The sequence below is a fragment of the Schistocerca gregaria genome, chromosome 3 (assembly GCF_023897955.1).
Source record: "Schistocerca gregaria isolate iqSchGreg1 chromosome 3, iqSchGreg1.2, whole genome shotgun sequence".
Taxonomy (NCBI): domain Eukaryota; kingdom Metazoa; phylum Arthropoda; class Insecta; order Orthoptera; family Acrididae; genus Schistocerca; species Schistocerca gregaria.
Window position 1 is genome coordinate 558794057 of NC_064922.1, and position 20935 is coordinate 558814991.

At 40.1% G+C, this 20935-nt stretch overlaps 1 protein-coding gene across 1 annotated transcript in view; it reads left to right on the forward strand.

The window, feature by feature from the left end:
* The window catches only part of LOC126353909 (BAI1-associated protein 3), a 1859046-nt gene that overhangs the window by 1699834 nt on the left and 138277 nt on the right, over positions 1–20935 (forward strand). The window contains exon 20 of the mRNA XM_050003139.1: positions 11339–11484. Coding sequence (XP_049859096.1) covers positions 11339–11484 — 146 coding nt within the window. The remainder of the gene's footprint in view (positions 1–11338; positions 11485–20935) is intronic.

The window sequence follows — 20935 nt, forward strand, 5'->3', positions numbered from 1 at the left end:
ACAACAACAACAACAACTAGATAATCCATCAATATCAATTGCTATTGCTACAAGCTTTGAAAGAAGCTGTTTTGATTTAATTAGTATATTCATCCTCAGTTTATTTTGTTTATTCATCTTCTTCCTTCTAACTTCTTTGATGCTTGTAGAAGGGTTTTTGCTGACCGCCAGCATTTCCAGGGGACACCAAATTGTGGATCTTAACAATGTTCAGTGAGGTGCCTTTTATGTCTGCCATAAGATGCTTGTTATAGGAACACTTCTGCATCACTTTGCCAACTGACATTGCTGTGGAAGCTTTGTTAACATGTAAAATATTGTCTTATTCAGCACTTCAGCACTTTTCGAATGTTTATTGATTATGTTATGGTCATTTCAATGAAGCCACATAAGTTTGCAAGCAGTTTTCCTGCTTCAGAAGTGATTAAGTGTCTCACTTGTAAACTGACTGCACCTGGAGTGATATTAAAATTCCTAAACTGATGAAAGGATCATGAGAATTCATTGAATGTTGCAGTGGAACTGATGAAGTTGTCGATGAACCTAAAGTGTTCTACAGTACCTGTCAGTGAACTTTTAGTTAGGATTTGCAAATGAGACAAACTAAAGTATTGGGCTCTAACCCATGTGCTTAGAGTCAATTTTTGCAATACTGAATGACTGCATGTTATCATTTGAAAGAAGACTTCGTACTGGAGTCAAACCTTCTGTCATTTAGGCGAGGGCAGGTAGGCACCAGATCACCAATTATGACTTTTGATGATGATGTCTTCTATTGGAGTGTGTTGTTGCATTTTCATGTACATTGATCACTGGCTTCATTCTATACTGAACATCATCAGGCATGCTAAGTGCAATTTCACGTAACTGATCTGAAATATACATGCGATAAATAAAACAGTGAGTATGATACATGTCAAAGTTGCAGAGTAACCAGTTGGTTTCACTTGCATTGTACAGTATCCATAAGTTACAAAGGTAGATAGAGTATAATGACAAGATTCGTAGAGGAGTGGAGGGACACACATTAGAAAGTGCTTTCCTTAGGTAAATGAAGGTAGTGAAGACTTTACATTTAAAACAAGTTAAGAAAATGAAATTAAAGGCAGCATATGAAGGTAAGTTTAGAACAGATGAGAGTTTTGTAGTTAATGTCTCAAACACAGTTTTTGTGATGCTTCCTTTTTACATAAGAATTATATATTTACTTACCAAATGGCAGCAGGAAAAAAACACGTGAAAAAGATATGGAAACTTCCGAGATTTTAGTGCCAGTGTGTCCTTCTTCTGGCAGAAGAGTTGAAAGAAAAGGAAGAGGGATCAAGGGAAAGGACTGGTGAGATTTAGGAAATGGGATGTGTTACAGAGGAGTCGCCCAGACCCTGGGTCAGGGGAGACTTACTAGATGGAATGAAAAGGAAAGACTGACTGTTTGTGCCTGCACCAGACAAGATTTGAAGACTTGAGAACTTAAAGGTGGAAGATTGGGTGCTAAGCAAGTCAGAAATTGCTGAAAATACTGATATGAGTGGAAAGCTAAGTGTATTCTGAGGTAGACTGGTGAGAGGGGATGGAAAAATAGACAGGTCAGAAAGTGAAAAAGTTAAAGGGGATAAAGAAAGGGAATAGTTATTGGAAAAAATTCTCAGACCACCGAAATTAATAAAAATATAAGTGGGGAGAACCAAGTATGTGTTGTAAAGTCAGGTCCCACCTGTAGAGTTCTAAGAAATGAGTCATGAGGTGGAACCCAGATGACAATTGTGGTGAAACAGGCACTGAGGCCACATAAAGCAATGGGGATAGTCACATGGGCAGGTGCCATAGTGTAGGGAAATAGATGCAAAAGGAGCATAGGTTCTAACCAGGCTATTGTAGAGAATGATGGGGGAGGAGCTACGAAGGGGAGTTGGGGGGGGGGGGGGGGGGGAGGAAGGGCAGAAAGCTGTTTTAGGTAGGGTAGACAAAATATCAGACAGTATTGACCTCATTTTACGGCAAGATTTTTGGAAGTGATGACCCTGTTGAAGTAGTTGATCAATACACTGAAGATCAGGATAGTACTGCATAACAGGAGGCGCACAGGCTTGTGTGATTAAAGTTACATACAGTGAAGGCTGAGGTGTGAATGGTGGTATATTGTTGTGCATCTGAGCAAACATGTTTGCCTTGAATGCCAGGGCTGTATGGGAAACATTGTTTTATTTGAAAAGGATGGAAAGTGACAAGATGTAAGTATTGTTGTTTGTTAATAGGTTTCATATGAACAGAAATGTGTAGCTTACCCTCGGTGAGGATGTTCAATAACAAGGAGATTTGGAATAAGACCATGTGAAGTTTAATTGGTAGAATGTATTTAGATCAACCTTGTGAGCCCATATGGCAAAGATGTTGTCAACATATTTAAACCAGACCAGAGGCTGTAGGCTTATGAATACCAGGAACGTCTCCTGCAAGTGAACCAAGAAAAGCTTGGCATAAGAAGGAGCCATCCCAGTTTCTATGGCTGTACCTCTGATCTGTATGTGTGTTTGCCCCTCAAAGGTAAAGTAGTTGTTGGTAAGTATAAAGTTGATTATGGTGAACAGGAATGATGTCATACGTTTGAAAAAGTTCAAACGCGGACAGACCGTGTACTTGGGAAATGCTGGTATGAGAGAACCACATCAGCAGGTGTCTTTAATGGAGGATAGGGATCTTTGTACTGTATTTGCAGGTGTTGATAGTTAAGGTAGAGATATGTTCAGTGGTTACTTTGAAGCCAGAAATTATGGAAAATACATGATGGTTGGATTTGTGGATCATTTTTGTATGCCTCCACTTGTGTTAATTGGCTTTACAACATGTGCCTGGTTGTCCCCAACCCTGGCTTAAATTTAAATTAATTTAACTGGTAAAAGCATTTCTTTTCAAGAACTATTCCTTTTCTGTGATCCCTTTTACTTTTTTTCTGACCTCTCTATTTGTCTATGCCCCCTCACCTGTTTACCACAGAAGACATTTAGCTCCCTGCTCTCATTGTTTTTTTCAGTAATCTATGTTTTGCTCATTACTGCATCTTCCACCTTAAAGTTCTCAGGTCTTCAATTCTCATCTAGTGCAGGCACCAACATCAGTCTTTCCTTATCATCCCAACCAGTAAGTCTTCCCTTACTTCTGGGCTGCTTTTCCTTAATTCTTTTCATTTCTGAAACCTCATCACTCCTTTTCCTTCATTCTTCTTCCTTTCCCTTCAACCATTTTGCTAGAAGAAGGAGACATTGGCTCCAAAAGTTCATACATTTCCACATCTTGTTCATATGTTTTTTGTGCTGCCTCTTGGTGATAAGATTTTTCATCTGTCCTATTATACCGTATTTTCAAACAGGGAGTACTGACATATAGAGTTGAATATATTTCGTCTACCTGTCTACATTTACGTGATTACTCTGCTATTCACAATAAAGTGCCTGACAGAGGGTTCAATAAACCACCTTCAAGCTGTCTCTCTACTGTTCCACTCTCAAATGGCATGCGGGAAAAACAAGCACTTCAATTTTTCTGTGCAAGCCCTGATTTCTCTTATGTTATTGCAATGATCTTTTCTCCCTATGTGGGTGGATGTCAACGGAATGTTTTCACAGTTAGAGGAGAAAACTGGTGATTGAAATTTCATGAGAAGATACTGATGCAATGGAAAACACCTTTGTTTTAAATGAATGCCACTCCAATTCACATATCATGTTTGTGACACTATCTCCCCTGTTTCGTGATAATACAAAGTGAGCTGCCCTTCTTTGTACTTTTTCAATGTCACCCATCAGTCCCACCTGATGCAAATTCCACACCACACAGCAATACTCCAGAATAGGGTGGACAAGTGTGGTGTGAACAGTCTCTTTAGTAGACCTGTTGCTCCTTCTAAGTGTTCTGCCAATGAATCACAGTCTTTGGTTTGCTCTACCCACAATATTATCTATGTGATCGTTCCAATTTAGGTTATTTGTAATTGTAATCCCTAAGCATTTAGCTGAATTTACAGCCTTCAGATTTGTTTGACTTACCAAGTAATCGAAATTTAGCTGATTTCTTTGTGTACTCATGTGAATAACTTCACACTTTTCTTTACTCAGGGCCAATTGCCACTTTTTGCACCATACAGATACCTTATCTAAATCATTTTGCAAGTCATTTTGATTGTCTGATGACTTTACAAGATGGCAAATGACAGCATCATCTGCAAACAAGCTTAAGACGACTACTCAGATTGTCTCCTATGTCATTAATATAGATCAGAAACAATAGAGGGCCTATAATACTTCCTTGGGGGAATGCTGGATATTGCTTCTGTTTCACTCAATGACTTTCTGTCTATTACAATGAACTGTGTCCTTTCTGACAGGAAATCATGAATCCAGTCACACAACTAAGGTGATACTCCATTGGCACACAGTTTAGTAAGAAGACACTTGTGAGGACCAGTGTCGAAAGCCTTTTGGAAATCTAAAAACAAGGAATCAATCTGACATCCCCTGTTGATAGCACTTATCACTTCATGAGCATAAAGTGCTAATTGTGTTTCACAAGAATGATATTTTCTGAATCCATGCTGACTATGTGCCAATAAATTGTTTTCTACGAGGTACTTCATAATGTCCGAATACAGTATGTTCCAAAACCCTACTGCAAATTGGCGTTAGTGATACAGGCCTGTAATTCAGCAGATTACTCCTACTTCCCTTTATGGGTATTTGTGTGACTTGAGCAATTTTCCAGTCTTTAGGTATGGATCTTTCTGTGAGCGAGTGGTTGTATATAATTGCTAAATATGGAGCTATTTTATCAGCATACTCTGAGAGGAACCTGACTAGTATACAGTCTGGACCAGAGGTCTTCCCTTCATTAAGTGATTTAAGCTGCTTTGATGCACCGAGGATATCTGCTTCTATGTTTCTCATCTTGGCAGTTGTTCTTGATTGGAATTCAGAAATATTTACTTCATCTTCTTTGGTGAAGGAGTTTCGAAAAACCATGTTTAATAACTCTGCTTTAGTGGCACTGTCATCAGTGACTTCACTGTTGTTATCGTGCAGTGAAGGTACTGATTGCGTCTTGCCACTGGTGTGCTTTATGTAAGAATTTTATTGTGGAAATTATTAAAAGCATCTTGCATTGAAGTACAAGCTACATTTTGAACTTCTGCAAAACTTTGCCAATCTTTGGGATTTTGCATTCTTTTAAATTTGGCATGCTTTTTTTGTTGCTTCTACAACAACGATCTGACCCGTTTTGTGTACCATGGGGGATCAGTACCATCACTTATTAATTTATGTGTTATATATATCTCTCAATTGCTGTCGATACTATCTTTCTGAAAACATTCCACAACTTTTTTACACGTTCATGATCAGATTGGAAGGAATGAAGACTCTCTCTTAAAATGATGTTATGAGCATTTTTATCAGCTTTTTAAAATAGATATACTTTGCGTTTCTTTTTGATGGTAGTAGGTGTTACGGTATTCAGCCTAGCAGCAACTGACTTGTGGTTGCTAATCCCTGTATTTGTCACAATACTCACTATTTGTACAGGATTATTTGTTGCAAAAAGGTCAAGTATGCTTTCGCAACCATTTACGCTTTGAGTGGGCTCATGAACTAATTATTCAAAATAACTTTCTGGGAAAGCATTCAGTACCATTTCGGATGACATTTTATGCCTGCTGCCGGCTTTAAATGTTTAATTTTTTCAGCATATGAAGGGTAGATTGAAGTTACTTTTACCATTGTCCTTGTATCCCTGTAACTGCTTTGTTTCAAAAATAACAACTTAATCATCTTAATGTATCACACAAAGGGCAATGTCTCTTACTGCACATTCCCCCACTCCTTCATAAGTCCTGCCATTATATTCCATCTTAGTGACTTACAGATTCTGGAAACAGTACCTGAAATTGATTAGTGGTTCAGGAACTATGGAGTCTGTTCAAAAAAATTCTGACACTTTATCCACAAAATTTTTCTAAGTTTACCTTTCACTTATTGTGCATGATTTCCTTCAAAATACTCCCCTCCACAATTGATACACTGCTCGCAGTGCTGCTTCTGCTTCCAGAAGCAATCTTGGTATACATCTTGGTGGATGGCATGAAGCAGCATCTGCGAATTTTCTTTTATTTCATCTATCATAGCAGATCTTCATCCTTTCAATGGGTTTCAAATTGGGGGTGGTGGTGGTGGGGGAGGGGGGGGGGGGGGAGAACATCATAACCATAGTCCCTCATCTCATCACCATTTATGATCCTCTTAAGGAACATCTTATTCTCACTTGTGTGGTCCAAAATTTCTTCACAGATGTAAAGTTATTTCTGGTCTTGACTCATGAGCCGTGGAATGAACTTGCAGCATCACAATGCATTCCAAGATGCTGTGTCAGGATTTCATTACATGATCCAATGGAAATGTTACATTCTTCTGCACTCTCACGGAAAGTCAGTCTTTGATTGGCATGCACAATTTCATTGATGTTCATGACATGAGCAACATCGGTAGATGTCAAAGGGCATCCTGAACAAGGGTCATCTTTAACTTCCATCTGGCCATTTTAAATCATGTGAACTATTCATAACACCAAGTACAGCTTAAGCACTCATCCCTGTGCTGCAACATTTGGTGTGTCTCTGTAGAGGTTTTAACACTGCCATCTCGAAATTCACAAACTGTGCGACACAACATTTTGCTCAATACAGTGCTGAACAATGACTAACAGACATACAACAATGAAACTTCTGGCAGTTACACATTAAACACAGACATTTACAGTGATGCCAACCACATTTTGCTCCAACACATCATTGATGCAAAATTACAAATGTTCCAGAATTTTTTTGAACAGACCTCGTGTGATGAGTATCATACGACGTGTGTTTGAGATTAGTTAACTGATATCAAAATTAGTATGTGTCACTGGTTTAATTTAACAGATCTGAAGATGATCAGTGAAGAACAAAATCTAGGAGCAATGTAAAAATAAATACAATGATACACTACATTAAAAGACAGTGTCCATGGAATTTCTCTCATTTAGAGTATGTCAACTTTCATAACAATGACATATTTCTAATGACGACAGTACTCTATCTCAGCTACACTTCATGATTTAGTGTATATTATTCAGATTTTCTCTCATTTACAGTATGTCAACTTCAATAACAATTACATATTTCTAATGGGGACAGTACTCTATCTTAGCTACACTTCATGATTTAGTTTATATTATTCAGGAAGTTGCTTGAATTTTACCAGCTGATATTGTTGAGAATGGCTTCAGATGTCTTTTGTTGGAGTATTTAGCAAAACTGGAATGTTGAATGAAAGTATATACACATTACCACACTTAAACAATAGGTGTTGGACAACTGCTACTCATCCCAAGAAACAAGTGGAGAATAAATAAAATTTAACTATTTTTTTAATCAGTTTTTGGGTTATTAGTTTCTTTGTATTTTCATTTCTTACTATGAGATTAACAATAAAAAAGGCATTGTTAATAATAATTCAGAAGCATATTTTGCTTAAAACATAACTAATTAAATGAAAGTAAAGAGTTAAGATTAAGCAACAATACATGTAATGAAGGAATCCCAATTCAAAGAATCAAAATTTCTTGAAATAAGTACTGTCCTAAACAAGCAGTTTCCAAGTAACTGTAAATCACTAAGCAAGGACACCTATACTTGGGAGCAGTGAAGTGGGGCGTGCTATCACCCCCCCCCCCCCCCCCGCCCCGCCCGCCCGCCCCCATGCCCTATAACTCATAGAGACAGTGAAAAATATAGCATAATCAGGTATTTTATTTGAAGCAAAATCATTTAAAAATTTATATTAAAAATGAAGAAATTCTCCCAGCCGCATTCTAGTATCAGCCGCAAGCAGTTGACAAGTGTATGGGCCTGAAGATGATGTTGTTACAATGTTGAAACTAATTGCCAAGATAAAATCGACACCTTAAATACAGCTGGAGGAACTTCTTCATTTTTAATATAAATTTATACCAGGTGATGTCCCACTGTCCTCCATTTCAACTATGGATGTACGATCATTTAAAAATTGGTATTATGCAAGTTTTTAACAGGATTTTTCTCCATAAATATTAAAAATACTTCACACTCCTCAGTTTGACCTCCCACCAATGCCCCCCCTCCCCCACACACACCTCTACAAACTATTATATAGGTGATCTGTCACTAACAGTCTACTCCCAAACACATAAAGCAGTAATATTTCCTGAACGCCCAATTGGTATTGCCTAGGTGCTCGGCCTGATGTTCTAGAGCAGAGTTTCCTAAACTGTACTTGGTGGAATACTGGTGTTCCAGGGTTCCATGAAAGTGAAGTACTTCTCCACAAAAACTGGGCATTTTCCTACCCCATCCCCCACCCCTCTGACATTTTTATGATACTTTTTTTTTTAATTTTATAATTTCTGTGTTACTGCGATTTGATGCATGGTGCAGGAAATGGCAATTGAATCTCAATGTAGACAAGTGTAATGTGCTGCGAATACATAGAAAGAAAGATCCCTTATCATTTAGCTACAATATAGCAGGTCAGGCACTGGAAGCAGTTAATTCCATAAATTATCTGGGAGTACACATTAGGAGTGATTTAAAATGGAATGATCATATAAAGTTGATCGTCGGTAAAGCAGATGTGAGACTAAGATTCATTGGAAGAATCCTAAGGAAATGCAATCCTAAATCGAAGGAAGTAGGTTACAGTACACTCACTGCTTGAATACTGCTCAGCAGTGTGGGATCTGTACCAGATAGTGTTGATAGAAGAGGTAGAGAAGATCCAACAGAGAGCAGCGCACTTCATTACAGGATCATTTAGTAATCGCGAAAGCATTGCGGAGATGATAGATAAACTCCAGTAGAAGACTCAGCAGGAGAGATGCTCAGTAGCTCGATATGGGCTTCTGTTGAAGTTTTGAGAACATACCGAGGAGTCAAGCAGTATATTGCTCCCTCCTATGTATATCTCACGTGAAAAGACCATGAGGATAAAATTGGAGAGATTAGAACCCACACAGAGGCATACCAACAATCCGTCGTTCCACGAACAATACGAAATGGAATAGAAGGGAGAACTGATAGAGGTACTCAAGGTACCCTCCGCCACACACCGTCAGGTGGCTTGAGGAGTATGGATGTAGATGTAGATTAGTTATGACTTAAAAATGAAGTAATGACTCAAAAAACAAGTTTTTCTCATTTAAAAAAATTATTAACCTTCAAAGTAAACAAGGAGTGCCATCAAATTCCTAGGAATTTCAAAGTTTCCATGAGAGGAAAAGTTTGGGAACCCCTGGTCTAGAGGTAAAACTTGTACTCAGAAACTGAAAGATGCCAGAATTGAGTCACAATTAGACTACAAAATATTTTGTCCTCCTTTAATGTAGTCTTCACTTCTCAATGATATGAAGATTTGCCAAGAATTACACATGGTTCTGATGTCCCTTTTTCCCTAGTAGGATTACTGGAGTTGGCTAGGAACATGCAAGTCATCAAAGTGGTATCCAGTTGAAGGATTTGTACCAGGCCATTAGGCCACTTCCTAGATACGATGCTCAAAAATTAAATGAACACAATAAATAAAATCTATAAGCTATGTGCACTTTTGTTCAGAAACTACAAGTTAATTGAAGGATAATGTCTGAAACCAGTACTCATTAAAGACAACATGATAAGTCAGTTCTATAACTACTTTCTGAAGAAATGAGTTGATTCTGTTTGCTGATGACAGCAACATATTAATCACCAGCTAGACACCAGTATAAATGCTGGAAATATCTACTGAAGTGCTGAGGGATGTCTACAACTAGTCACAGAAAAATAAAGTAACCCTCAACATAAAGGAAACAAATACAGTATGCTTTAGAATGAACAGGAAACAGAGTCCATTAAATTTAAAACTAGATAACATCTCCATAGATAATGTACCTACAACCACATTCTTAGGATTCATATTGACAGCCAAATGAAGTGGAATGAACATGCTATGTAACTGTCAAAAAAAGAGATCCACAACATGTTGTGCACTTAGAGTCCTTGTATCCGCATGCAGTGCTGAATGTTTGAGAACTGTATACTTTAGTTATGTTCATTCAGTAATCAGTTATGGTGTAATTTTCTGGTGAAGCAGTGCTCAGAATTTACAAAAAATATTTAATATGCAAAAGAGAGCTGTAAGCATTATAACAAAAAGCAGTAAGTGGCCCACTGCAGAGAACGTTTCAAAATGTTACAATTTCGAACTGTTCCTTGTGAATTTATATTCCAGACCATTGTGTATATCAAGAAAAATATAGAAAATTATAGTACAAATAGCAGTTTTTATAGCTATACTACAAGACCATGTCATTGTCTTCACCTAGACAGGAAAAAGAAACATGAGACTCAAAGTAGTTTCTTGTATGAAGCTGTAAAACTCTATAATAAACTGCTGCAGAAAATAAAAGAAACAGATAATATGTACTGCTTTAAGAAAAATCGTAAATTGTATGTGCTGGAACACTGTTTTTACACTATAAGTGAATTCCTTGGTAAAAAAGATTGTAAACAAGTTTAGTCACACAATGTTTAACTATATGTAACGTTTTGATAAGGAGCATACATGATTGTAAATAACTTATGTCTCACAATGTTTAACTACATGTAACAAAAAATGGTATAAATATGTGAATGCACACAAACTGACAACATACATATGTTTTAAAATGTCTGTGGATGGCTAGAAAAATAAATTAACAAATGTATTTGTATAATCGTTAAGACCCTCATGGCCATTTAATGTTATGCTGATCAGTGGAGTGCTTTTGGAAGTTTTTGTTCAATAGTTCCATGGTTGTCCAGGTGATTTTCTGACATTTTGCTACCATGAGTGGTTTACAGTGTCAGAGAATGATAATATTCATTGCTGGTTTTATGATTTCACAAAACATCTTTACGGGGAACAGAATCCTTTCACAAAACATCTTTACGGGGAAGAGAATTCAAGTTTTTAACCATTACTCACTAGCAGTTGCAGTCAAAATATGTACCACTCTTGTTACAAAATATTGCTAATCCATCTAGACAACTGTTCGCTGAGTTACATGAAGCATATTCAACATTTATAGTGAATTCAATATTTTTGACTTCAAACTTAATAAATGGCTATCTCACATGAAATTAGTAATGCTAAGTAGTCAGTTCTATATGATTATTATTCTTTTTAAAACTGTTAATTTGAAAATAGATACATCAGCTCTTCATCTCCATATTTTTCTGCTTATACATATATAACAATTGTTTTAGGTACAAGGTGACATTGGACCACAGGTGGCAGCTTTGTGTGTGCAGTTTCAGTCACCTTCTCCTCCAGATGATGCATCACTTCCTGCTGGCTGTGAAATTGGCACTGCTATCTTTGAACTGTATCTTGCATTGCAGGAGTTTGTCAGGTGCAGTACAAGTTTAATGGTTCCAAATATTTTTGAAGTGTTGCTACATGTAATTTTTGACATTTTGAGTGCATAGCTTGTATGAGGCTTCTATGAAAAGTAAATATATAAAAAGAAAATGTTTCCAAATCACTATATTTATATTTCACTGTATAAATTTTGTGAGACTATCTACATGCTTCTTTAACGTGCACAGATTTGAACTTGGCCAACATCTTCGAACACCTTAAATAAAATAATTTTGGGTGTTAGACTGCATTGTTGTAAAACACTAATCCAGCTAAACCCCTTATATTTCAACTGTTTTTGCAGCACTCTTCTTCAGGGTGACTAAATCTGTTTTATAATCTTGTCACCTAACACCCAAAATAGTTTTATTCAATCTGACACTGACCATGGAACCTTATGAACTTATAATCTTCACACACTATAGACAGGTAGTCCAGTTTACACATTCTTGAGAAATGGTCACTTATGGGAGATAAGAGACGTAAACCAATCTTTTTGTGCCTTTGTCTTGGCAAGTACTTAAATAATTGGACAGAAGGATTTCCTTGAGGTGTCATGTGACATACGGATGCATTTGGCATGGCATGTGGATGAAACATAGTGCAGTGCTGCTGGCAGGTGATGCTGCTGACTCTCATGGAACTTTCTAGAGTCTAATGTGCAAGCCGAGTGACATGTTTCATTTGTTATCTTGTGTGTATGCAGAGTGGTATACTGCAGTCATCTGCCACTGTTTGTATGACCAGAATTGGGATTCCTGTGTGTCTAGCTTTGGTGGAGTGTACCCAGAGGAATGACATCCCACTGTGTTCTGTGGTGGTAGCAGACAGACAGGTGGTCAATTACTACAGCCCCTCCCCCCTTAATAGACATGGTGAAGCCATTGGGGTTCAGATGGCCACAGGGAAGGAGGAGATGTGCAGGAGGATGGTGACAGAGGCCCTCGCCAGTGACTGTGATGCAGACCACTGAAAAGGAGAAAATGTGCATAAACATGTAAGAAGCTCAAAGGGCAGAGAAGAGACTGTGTTGTACATGACAAAGAGAAGAAGCCATTGGAGGCTGCAGTGTTGATGATGCACAACAAAAAGAAATGAAGTGAAACATCTGAAGAAAAGGCATTGTAGAAATCAAGTGCATTGATTAGGCATGAAATGTAAAGTGGGAAACGAAAGACCCAACCTGAAGATGATTGCAGAGATGGTAAAGGGTGGAGCAGTTCCAAACACAAAGAGAGGTGAGGCTGGGATCCCAGTGCAGAGGCAACAGCAGAACCATGCATAAGGCTGCAACGTGGGTATGGCAGGTGCCTGTTGTGATGGCTGCAGGGTGTACAGTGTGCTGCCAGTGCAGGCTGGCAAGAAGGATAGCAGTAGGACGTTGGCAGATGATAGGAGACAGGTGCTGAAACCAGTGGTGGCCGTTTTGACGCAAGGGTGCCCATGGGGTCAGACATGCAGTAACAGCTGAAGATAGCACATTGGAACTCAGTTCCAGACATGACAGTGCAAGCCAAATGGCCCTGGAGGTCACCAGATATCTCATCCCAAGGGGTCAGAGTAGCCCCATGCAATGAATAACCCCCAGAAGGAAGACCAGCCACGGCTGTGGCCTTCCGGCAGAAGATCTACCGGTAAGCAGTATTGGCAGCAGCCAGTGGAGGCAGCCACCTGGCAGATGTGTAGGTTGGCAAGGTGAGGAGTAGACCTGGAAGAACACCAGATGTGCAAGAATGTCATCAAGCAAGTACATCCAGGCTGCCAAAGGTGCCGACACCTGGCCAAACTTGTGAAAAAATTTCCAAGAACATTGAACAGGAGGTGTAGCGAGGCCACATCTGCTGACCATGATGGAAAACAGCTGGGGGCTGGTGGTGACCAGGTTGGGGAGGCACCATGCTGGTTCGGTTCCCACAGACTGCGGGATGTGTGCTATGGAGGTGCCTGTCAGAGAAGGTGAAAATGTGATATGGCTAAGATCCACATTGAGAAGGGAGGAGACCCAGGAGGGGAAGGACAGCACCAGAGGTGGGTGTGAAGCATCAGTGACAGAGAGGAAAGGAAGGCGAAATGACAGGAGACATGACAGACCAGGGTCAGTAGAGGCAGCTGAGAGCAGTGTGATGCTTCCTTCAGATGGAGAAGGCGGTACAAAGAGGATGGGAGACACAAGAAGCTCAAGGGGGTGACCAATGGAGGAGAGCGTCTAGTGCAATAGTGGCTTGCAGGCTGGTGGCAATGAGGGTTCTGATGGTGCTACAGCCTGTAGAGGTGCTGAGGTCCTTGGCAAGGGCACCGGCACTGCAAGAGTAAGCAACACAGGAGAGGAGCTGGTGGCACCACAGCAGGAGGCATTACAGCGGGAGGTGCTGGATCAGAAGACACCAGAGTGAGGGGTGCCAGAGAGGGATGCACTGGAGGGGGTGGCACCAGAGCCAGGGGGACCAGGTCTCAAAGGAGGTGGCAGAGCTTCAGGTGGTAGTAGGGCTGGAGAGGATGGCAGAGCCAGAAGATGCACCAGAACTGGAGAGGGTATCAGAGTGTGAGGATGCATGATAGAGTGAGCATCAGAGTCCGAGAATTGTGAGTGAAATGAGCGGTGCCCTGGGTTAGTTGCTGCAACTGCAGTCCCTGTAAAGGGAAAAGCTACAGGAGCAATAGTTCCAGTGCCAGAGGGACCATGGTGGTAAAGGAGATGAGAATAGTGTTAATGAAAGAAAAGTGACACTCATAAGACCATTTGTCATTACCACTTTTATATCTTGGTTCTTATGAGGTGGCAAGAACAGCATGTAATAAAATTGGTCTGCAGATCACAATAAAAGAAACCCTTCTATTGGTAAACACACAAATAAACACTTCACATTTCTAACATGAAACAGAAAATAATATCACCTTCTGGGAGAAAAGGAGGCCTCCTGGTTGATGATAAAGTCTCTGGCCATTGTCCAACTCGGTGTCCTTGTTTGATGTCTGGTCAACATCCAGTCAGTGTCTTAGACCAGAGGTTCTCAAAAGTTTTTTGTCACGCCCACTTCTGAAACAAATTATTTGGTCGTCCACCTATTTTTCTTTCCTTCCTCACTAGTTATTGCAAAAATTACCCACAGTGTTTATTTACATCTGTCTAGTTCTTGCAACAATCAATTACAACAATAACAGTAATAATTATTTTTGATCACATGAGAGTTCAGCATTTTTTAAAAGCATCCTACATTTGTACTGTTCAAAGGTGGTGAAAGTTAACAATTACAACTAGTTTGTAAATAACCATGGCTATGTGTGCAGTCATTGGAACTGAGCAAGTATGTGTATTTCACTGCATACATATTTCATTAAAAATTAGTTCACGACTTAGTTATTTAGTTAAAGTTTGATTGCCTCCATCTGTATTGCTTTTAATTCATTTGGAATGTTTTAATATTTGAAAGATCGCAATGTACCAATGATGACAGGACAATAGTTGACTTTTAAATGTCAATTTAAAAACTGTTATATCCAAACTGATCATCCAAAAACAAAATAAACAAGAGTAAGAATGCACATTATTCAAAATTTGAAAATTTTCTGACATTTACACATCTAGTGTGATGTGTGTGCTTAAATTTGTGAAGAAATCAGATCCAGTGTTGGCTGGATCTTTGAAATAGCAACTTGCATATCCTCTTCCAGCTGCTGTCAAGACCAATGTTTCATCTTGATTAATGCCACTGAAGAAAGTGTTGACTGGCATGTAAATTGATGTGAAGGGTAATAACAGGTCCACTGCTGTTCTTGCTGAATTGGTATATTCATTTCTAGTCTGCACCCAAAAACTTTGGAGACAGTTTGATTTAAATGCATTTCAAAGTGCTCTATCACTTGAGAATTTTCTTAGCTCCTTCTATTCTACTATTGACAAGTAGTTTGTTATGATCTTGTCAAATGGACTGGGGCTCCAGTCACACTCAGATGGATGTCTGGAAATTTATCCAGGAATTGATGATGAATATTTTTGAGATGTACTATGCCGATTCTATTAATCTTATGTACATTCATCTATTTTCCTTCATGAAATCATTCAGAAAAGAAAACACCTGGCAGTTACTGTTCTGCATATGGGTTTTCCAAAGTCCAAGTTTTCTCTTAAACACAAGTACTTTCTGAATTAGAAACATAATATCACTATTTCACCCTTGAAGACATACATTAAGAGTATTCAGTTTCTCAACAATGTTGGCCAAGTGGCATAATATTAGAAGCCATTTTCGTCTGGATGCTATGAGTGTAGGACTACCGTTCAATTGGAAGTTCATCTTTCAGCTCCACAATGCCACAAAGGACTTTACAACAACACAGGCAGTATAACTCCAGGTGCAATAGAAGCGGATCATGAGTAGAATCCATTTCCTCACAAAGAATGGGAAATAGACTACTGTTTAAAGCTTGTACTTTCACAAAATTTACAGCACTGACTGCACTGTTCAGGACTTTATTGACTTCCTGTTGCACTACTTTAGTAGCCAGTGTCTCGCTGTATATCGTACAGTGTGTGAATTTTACAGATGGAGAAACACCATACACTCTTGCGATGAACACCTTCTTAGTTCGAATAAATGCTGATGTCCCATTAATACATCTAAAAACTCAGTTTGTCCATGACAGACTGTAACCAGCAAAAAAAGGAATTTACAAGAAAGAAACTAGCTTCAACTGTAGTCCTCCCTTCCAGATATTTAAAAAATAGACAGTCCTCATGCATTTCATTTCCTTGGCAGTAGCATACAAAAAGATGAAGCTGGAAAAGATTTCTGATATTAGTAATGCTGAAATGGAAAACGAGTGATTTTTTTCATTTTCAAGTCGGTCGTGTAGTGAGCCAGCTTCTATGACTATACACATTCACTAAGTTCAGGGTATAGGCTCAGGCAATGATAATTGATCAAACACATGATTACATAATAATACATTTATTGACAATGGTTGGTACACTAAAAAACTTGGAGAGGTACTGTCTGAAGTGTGTACATGCTGCAGTTACATGTGCCATGGTAAATAGTTGGACTAGTGATCATGGTCAGTGATCGGTGATGCATTTTCTTCAGTGATTGAGCATGCAGTGTAGTCTTGTGGATGCTGAGAGACAAATGAAGTCTTTCCAGCCGAATGCACAAATTAGTTCTTGTTTCATGGGATGCCGTTTAATTTGCGGACACAATAGGGCAGAGCAAATGATCAGCACCTGTTCAAATTCGCAAACGTGTCAGTGGAGAGCATGGATTCTACTCAACACACATTGTCTGTGGCTGACAGAATCTGCAGTCAGTGCAAACATCCATGAAGCATGGAGGTCTAGCTCACATTGGCTTTCACTTTTGTCTCTTTTGCACCCATGGCTGCAACATTGCCAAAGGTTGGCCTAACAGTAAAATCTGCGCTGTGGGCAAACACTGCCACCCCACTGTCTCCAGTGTCTCGATGGCAGGTGACTGGTGGGGTGCATGCTGGCTGCATTGTGCAGTGTGATGTCATTATAATGTGCATGGGCATTCGAAATGGATGCAGCATTCAGCTCACTTGACTTAGGCCACTGGCTAATGGGGTGAGGGTGGTTGGGAGCCTGTGTGAGGAATGGTCCAAGCAACTGCCAGGGTTGGGTGGTGGTAGGTTGAGGCACACTTGGCTGTGTGGTGACAGCTGGCAGCATCCATGCATCATTGGCAAATACAGGAACAGACTCAGCCTGTCCAGTTGCATGGAGAGCGTCATCCATTGACAGGTCATCTGGTAGGTCAAACAAGTGAACGGCATCCAGAGCAGTCAAGATGTAATGTGGCTTGACTTGACTGACTGTGACTTTAGTCTACTTGCTGCTGCAGTCAGTCTGCAGAGCCTTCACAAGATAGATGATCACACAGTGGGGTTCCAAGCAGGGTGGCCCAAGTTGTGGCTGTACCATGTCTACGTGCAACATAAAATAACTGCTGCACTGTATATTGGTGTGATCAAATACTTTGTGGGGGTGCTGTGATATGTCACTGCATACCGTCTGAGCCTGTCCACGTGACTGCATGGACGTTCTGCCTGTGGTGGGGCCAAGGCATCATGTGACAGTGGAACCACCTCCATGAATTCACCAGAAATGGCAAGAGACTGACTGTAGATGATGCCCACAGGTGAAACACCCATCTCATACTTCGGTGTTACTTGCAGAGCAAGGAGTACAAGCACAAGTGCCTCCATCCAAGTGATGGCGTAACATGTCAGGGACACTTTCAGCCTTCAGTGGAGCTGCTCAACCATGTTGTTAGCTGCTTTGTGGTAGGTAGTCATTCGATGTAGCCACACACCACACTTTTGGGTGACCTGCATAAACAGTATGCTGTCAAACTGGCAACCAAGATCTGTTGTTGGGTGACTGGAGCAGCTGAAATATACCACCCACATGTTGAGGAAGGCATTGGTGACAGTCTCGGCACTATTGGCATTGCCTCTAGCCAGTGTGTGAAACAGTTCACCATTGTCAGTAAGTACTGATTGCCTTGGAACAGAGGAAGAGAGCCCAAAATGTTCACGTGGGCGTATGTGAAGTGGTATATCACATCAGGGAAGGCAATGATGGGTGCATAGGTATGTCTCAGCTCTGGCACACTAACACATAGTGCAGGTGTGTGCCCATTGCCAATAATCTTTCTTGAGTCCTGGCCAGACAAAATGTTCAGCCACAATCATCACAGTGGACTTACAGTGGGGTTTGATAGCCCCTAGACGCAGTCAAATGCAGTGCACCAGAATTTCTCTGGGAGAAATGGGTGATGTGTGCCTGTCAAAACATTGTGCCAAATCTTGTGGAAGGAACTGGGATTGGGCACTAATTTTCATGAGCTGGCTCCAAGCGAGCTGGGTCTGTGTGTGTGGGCCATGTCTGTAGCTCTCTCTCCAAGAGCTGATTACATGTCGACAGCTCTTCTCTAGCCTTTTAGAATTCCTTCATAGTTGTCATGGCGGAATAGCTAAGTTCTCATATGCTTGGGAAAACACACACTAAGGGTAATGTGACACACATGAATAAAACATGAACATGAAAGGAATAAATATTCAACTTTCAAACCACATGTTTGCACCATTACAGGCAAGCATTGAAACTTTTGTCTGGGGGTCCATTCAAGATTCCTCATTGCTTCTGATCATCAAGTCCATCAGCATTTGTTTTGCCTACAGATCACACTGATCACCAGTGAAGTGGGAAATGGGTGATTTTTACCGCTTTCAAACCCATCATGCTGTGACCCAGATTTTACTGCTGCACCCACGCACTAAGTGGGCAGAAGTGAACCCAGAATTGACAGTAATTGATCAAATATGTGATTAGCTAATAATACATTTATTGACAATGATTGGTACACCAGAAAACTTGTGAAGGTACTGTCTGAAATGTTCACATGCCACGGTTGTCTGATGATAGTTAATAGCTCGACCATTGATCCCAGAGGATGCACACTTCTCATGTCTGGAAGAGACAAAGGATGTGTGCCTGTCAAATGCACAAATTGCCTCACATTTCACAGGGTGCCATTTAATCCATGGACATCACAGGATGAAGTGAATGATCAGCACCTAATCAAATCACAAACATATCGCTGTGGAGCTCACATTCTACTTGACCCATGTAGTCCACAGCTGACAGGATGTGCAATCACTGTAAATGTTAATGAGCCATGAAGGTCTATCTCACACTGGTTTTCACTTTTCATGGGCACTGCATTGTTGCTTAAGGTTGGCGTAATGGTAAAATTTGCAATCATGCACTAATACTAGCATGCCACTGTCCACATAATTCTGTGGTATGACTGCCACACAGTCACCAAGTTTGGGATGTCACAAGGATATGGTAGTAACTAATTTTTACTCTGAGACTGGTATTGAGTTCAGATTCTCACCAAATCTTTCTCGATGCATGATTTCATACATTTTGATGGCACTGGGAAGAATTAATTTCTCACTGATAATGAAATTAAGTAGAATACCTTTAGGTATGCTCTTAGGGTTTTCTTTGGAACTTATATCTGTTTTTTGAGGAATCTGACATTTGTTTTTAGTTGTAGCCCATGTCACTTAGAAAATTCAATGCATTTTCTTACATAGACTAGATGTTTTGTTTCCAGGTGTCTCTTTAGTTTTATAAGCTTCATACTATCAGTGTCTATTGCTGTCATTCCTCTTTATTCAAAATGAAACTGGTGAATCCCAATGTCAGCTAATCAACTTGATATTTACACACTTGAGTTTTTTATTTAGAAATAACATTGCCAATGGTTGGTGTCCAGCTAGGTCACATGCACGCTAGGCAGTGTCTTGGTTGGAGTCCTGGGCTTTGCTGGGTCAAAAATCTCATCAGAGATCTGGGAATTGGTGATGACTGCTTCTGAAATATATTACTGATGCATGAGCTGCAGGAAACAGCCAGGACTGGGCCCAAAGGGTGAGCGAGTGCTGTCATTTAGTGGTCATGCAATGCCTTAAATAATCCAGTGGAAGGATTTCCATGAGGTGTTATGTGATCTGTAGATGCATATGATGTGGTGTATGGACAAAAGTAGTGCTGTATTCACAGCACTGCGATCGGCTGCACACACTGCTGGTGGGTGATGCTGGCCCCTCTTGTGTATTCGCCTTGAGTCTGGCATGTACACAGAGTGAAGTGTTGCTTATGTTGTCTGCCTTCTACACAGAGTGACATATGTGGCTGTTGTCATCTGCCACTGTTTGTAAGCACACAGTGGGATTGTCACGTGTGTCTGGCTTGGGCAGGGGATGCATAGATGTTGGATAACCTGTCAGCCCCACATGTGTTCCACAGTGGTAGTAACCAGGTGAGTGGCCAGATACAACAGTCTCTTGGCTGATATCACTCTTCATATGTATATCACTGTTGTTAGTATTACACTGTGAAGGAGACCTTGCTCTTTCATGTTCAAACTGAAAATTTTCCAACCCAACTTCATAGGCCTTGAATCAATACAGTCGGTAATGAGGCAAAGACATGTTTAAAAAATGCTTTCCAGAAATGTACAGAATGTTCTGGTATGGAAAAAGAGTTTATGATGGGAAAAAATGAAAAAAAAAACAGATAAAATCAAACAATGGAAAACTCAGGATGGAATGTGACAATATTATGAAAAGGATAGTTGCTACCCACCATATAGTGGAGATGCTGAGATGCAGATAGACACAACAAAAAGACTCTCCACAGTAAGCTTTTGGCCAACGAGGCCTTTGTCAAAAGTTGACAACAGACATACACTCATGTGCATGCATGCACGCACACCCACACACACACACACACACACACACACACACACACACACACACACACACACACACAACTCACGACCACAGTCTCTAGCAGCGGAAACCAGACTATGAACAGCAGTAAAGGACAGAAGAGGCAAGTGGGCGGGAGT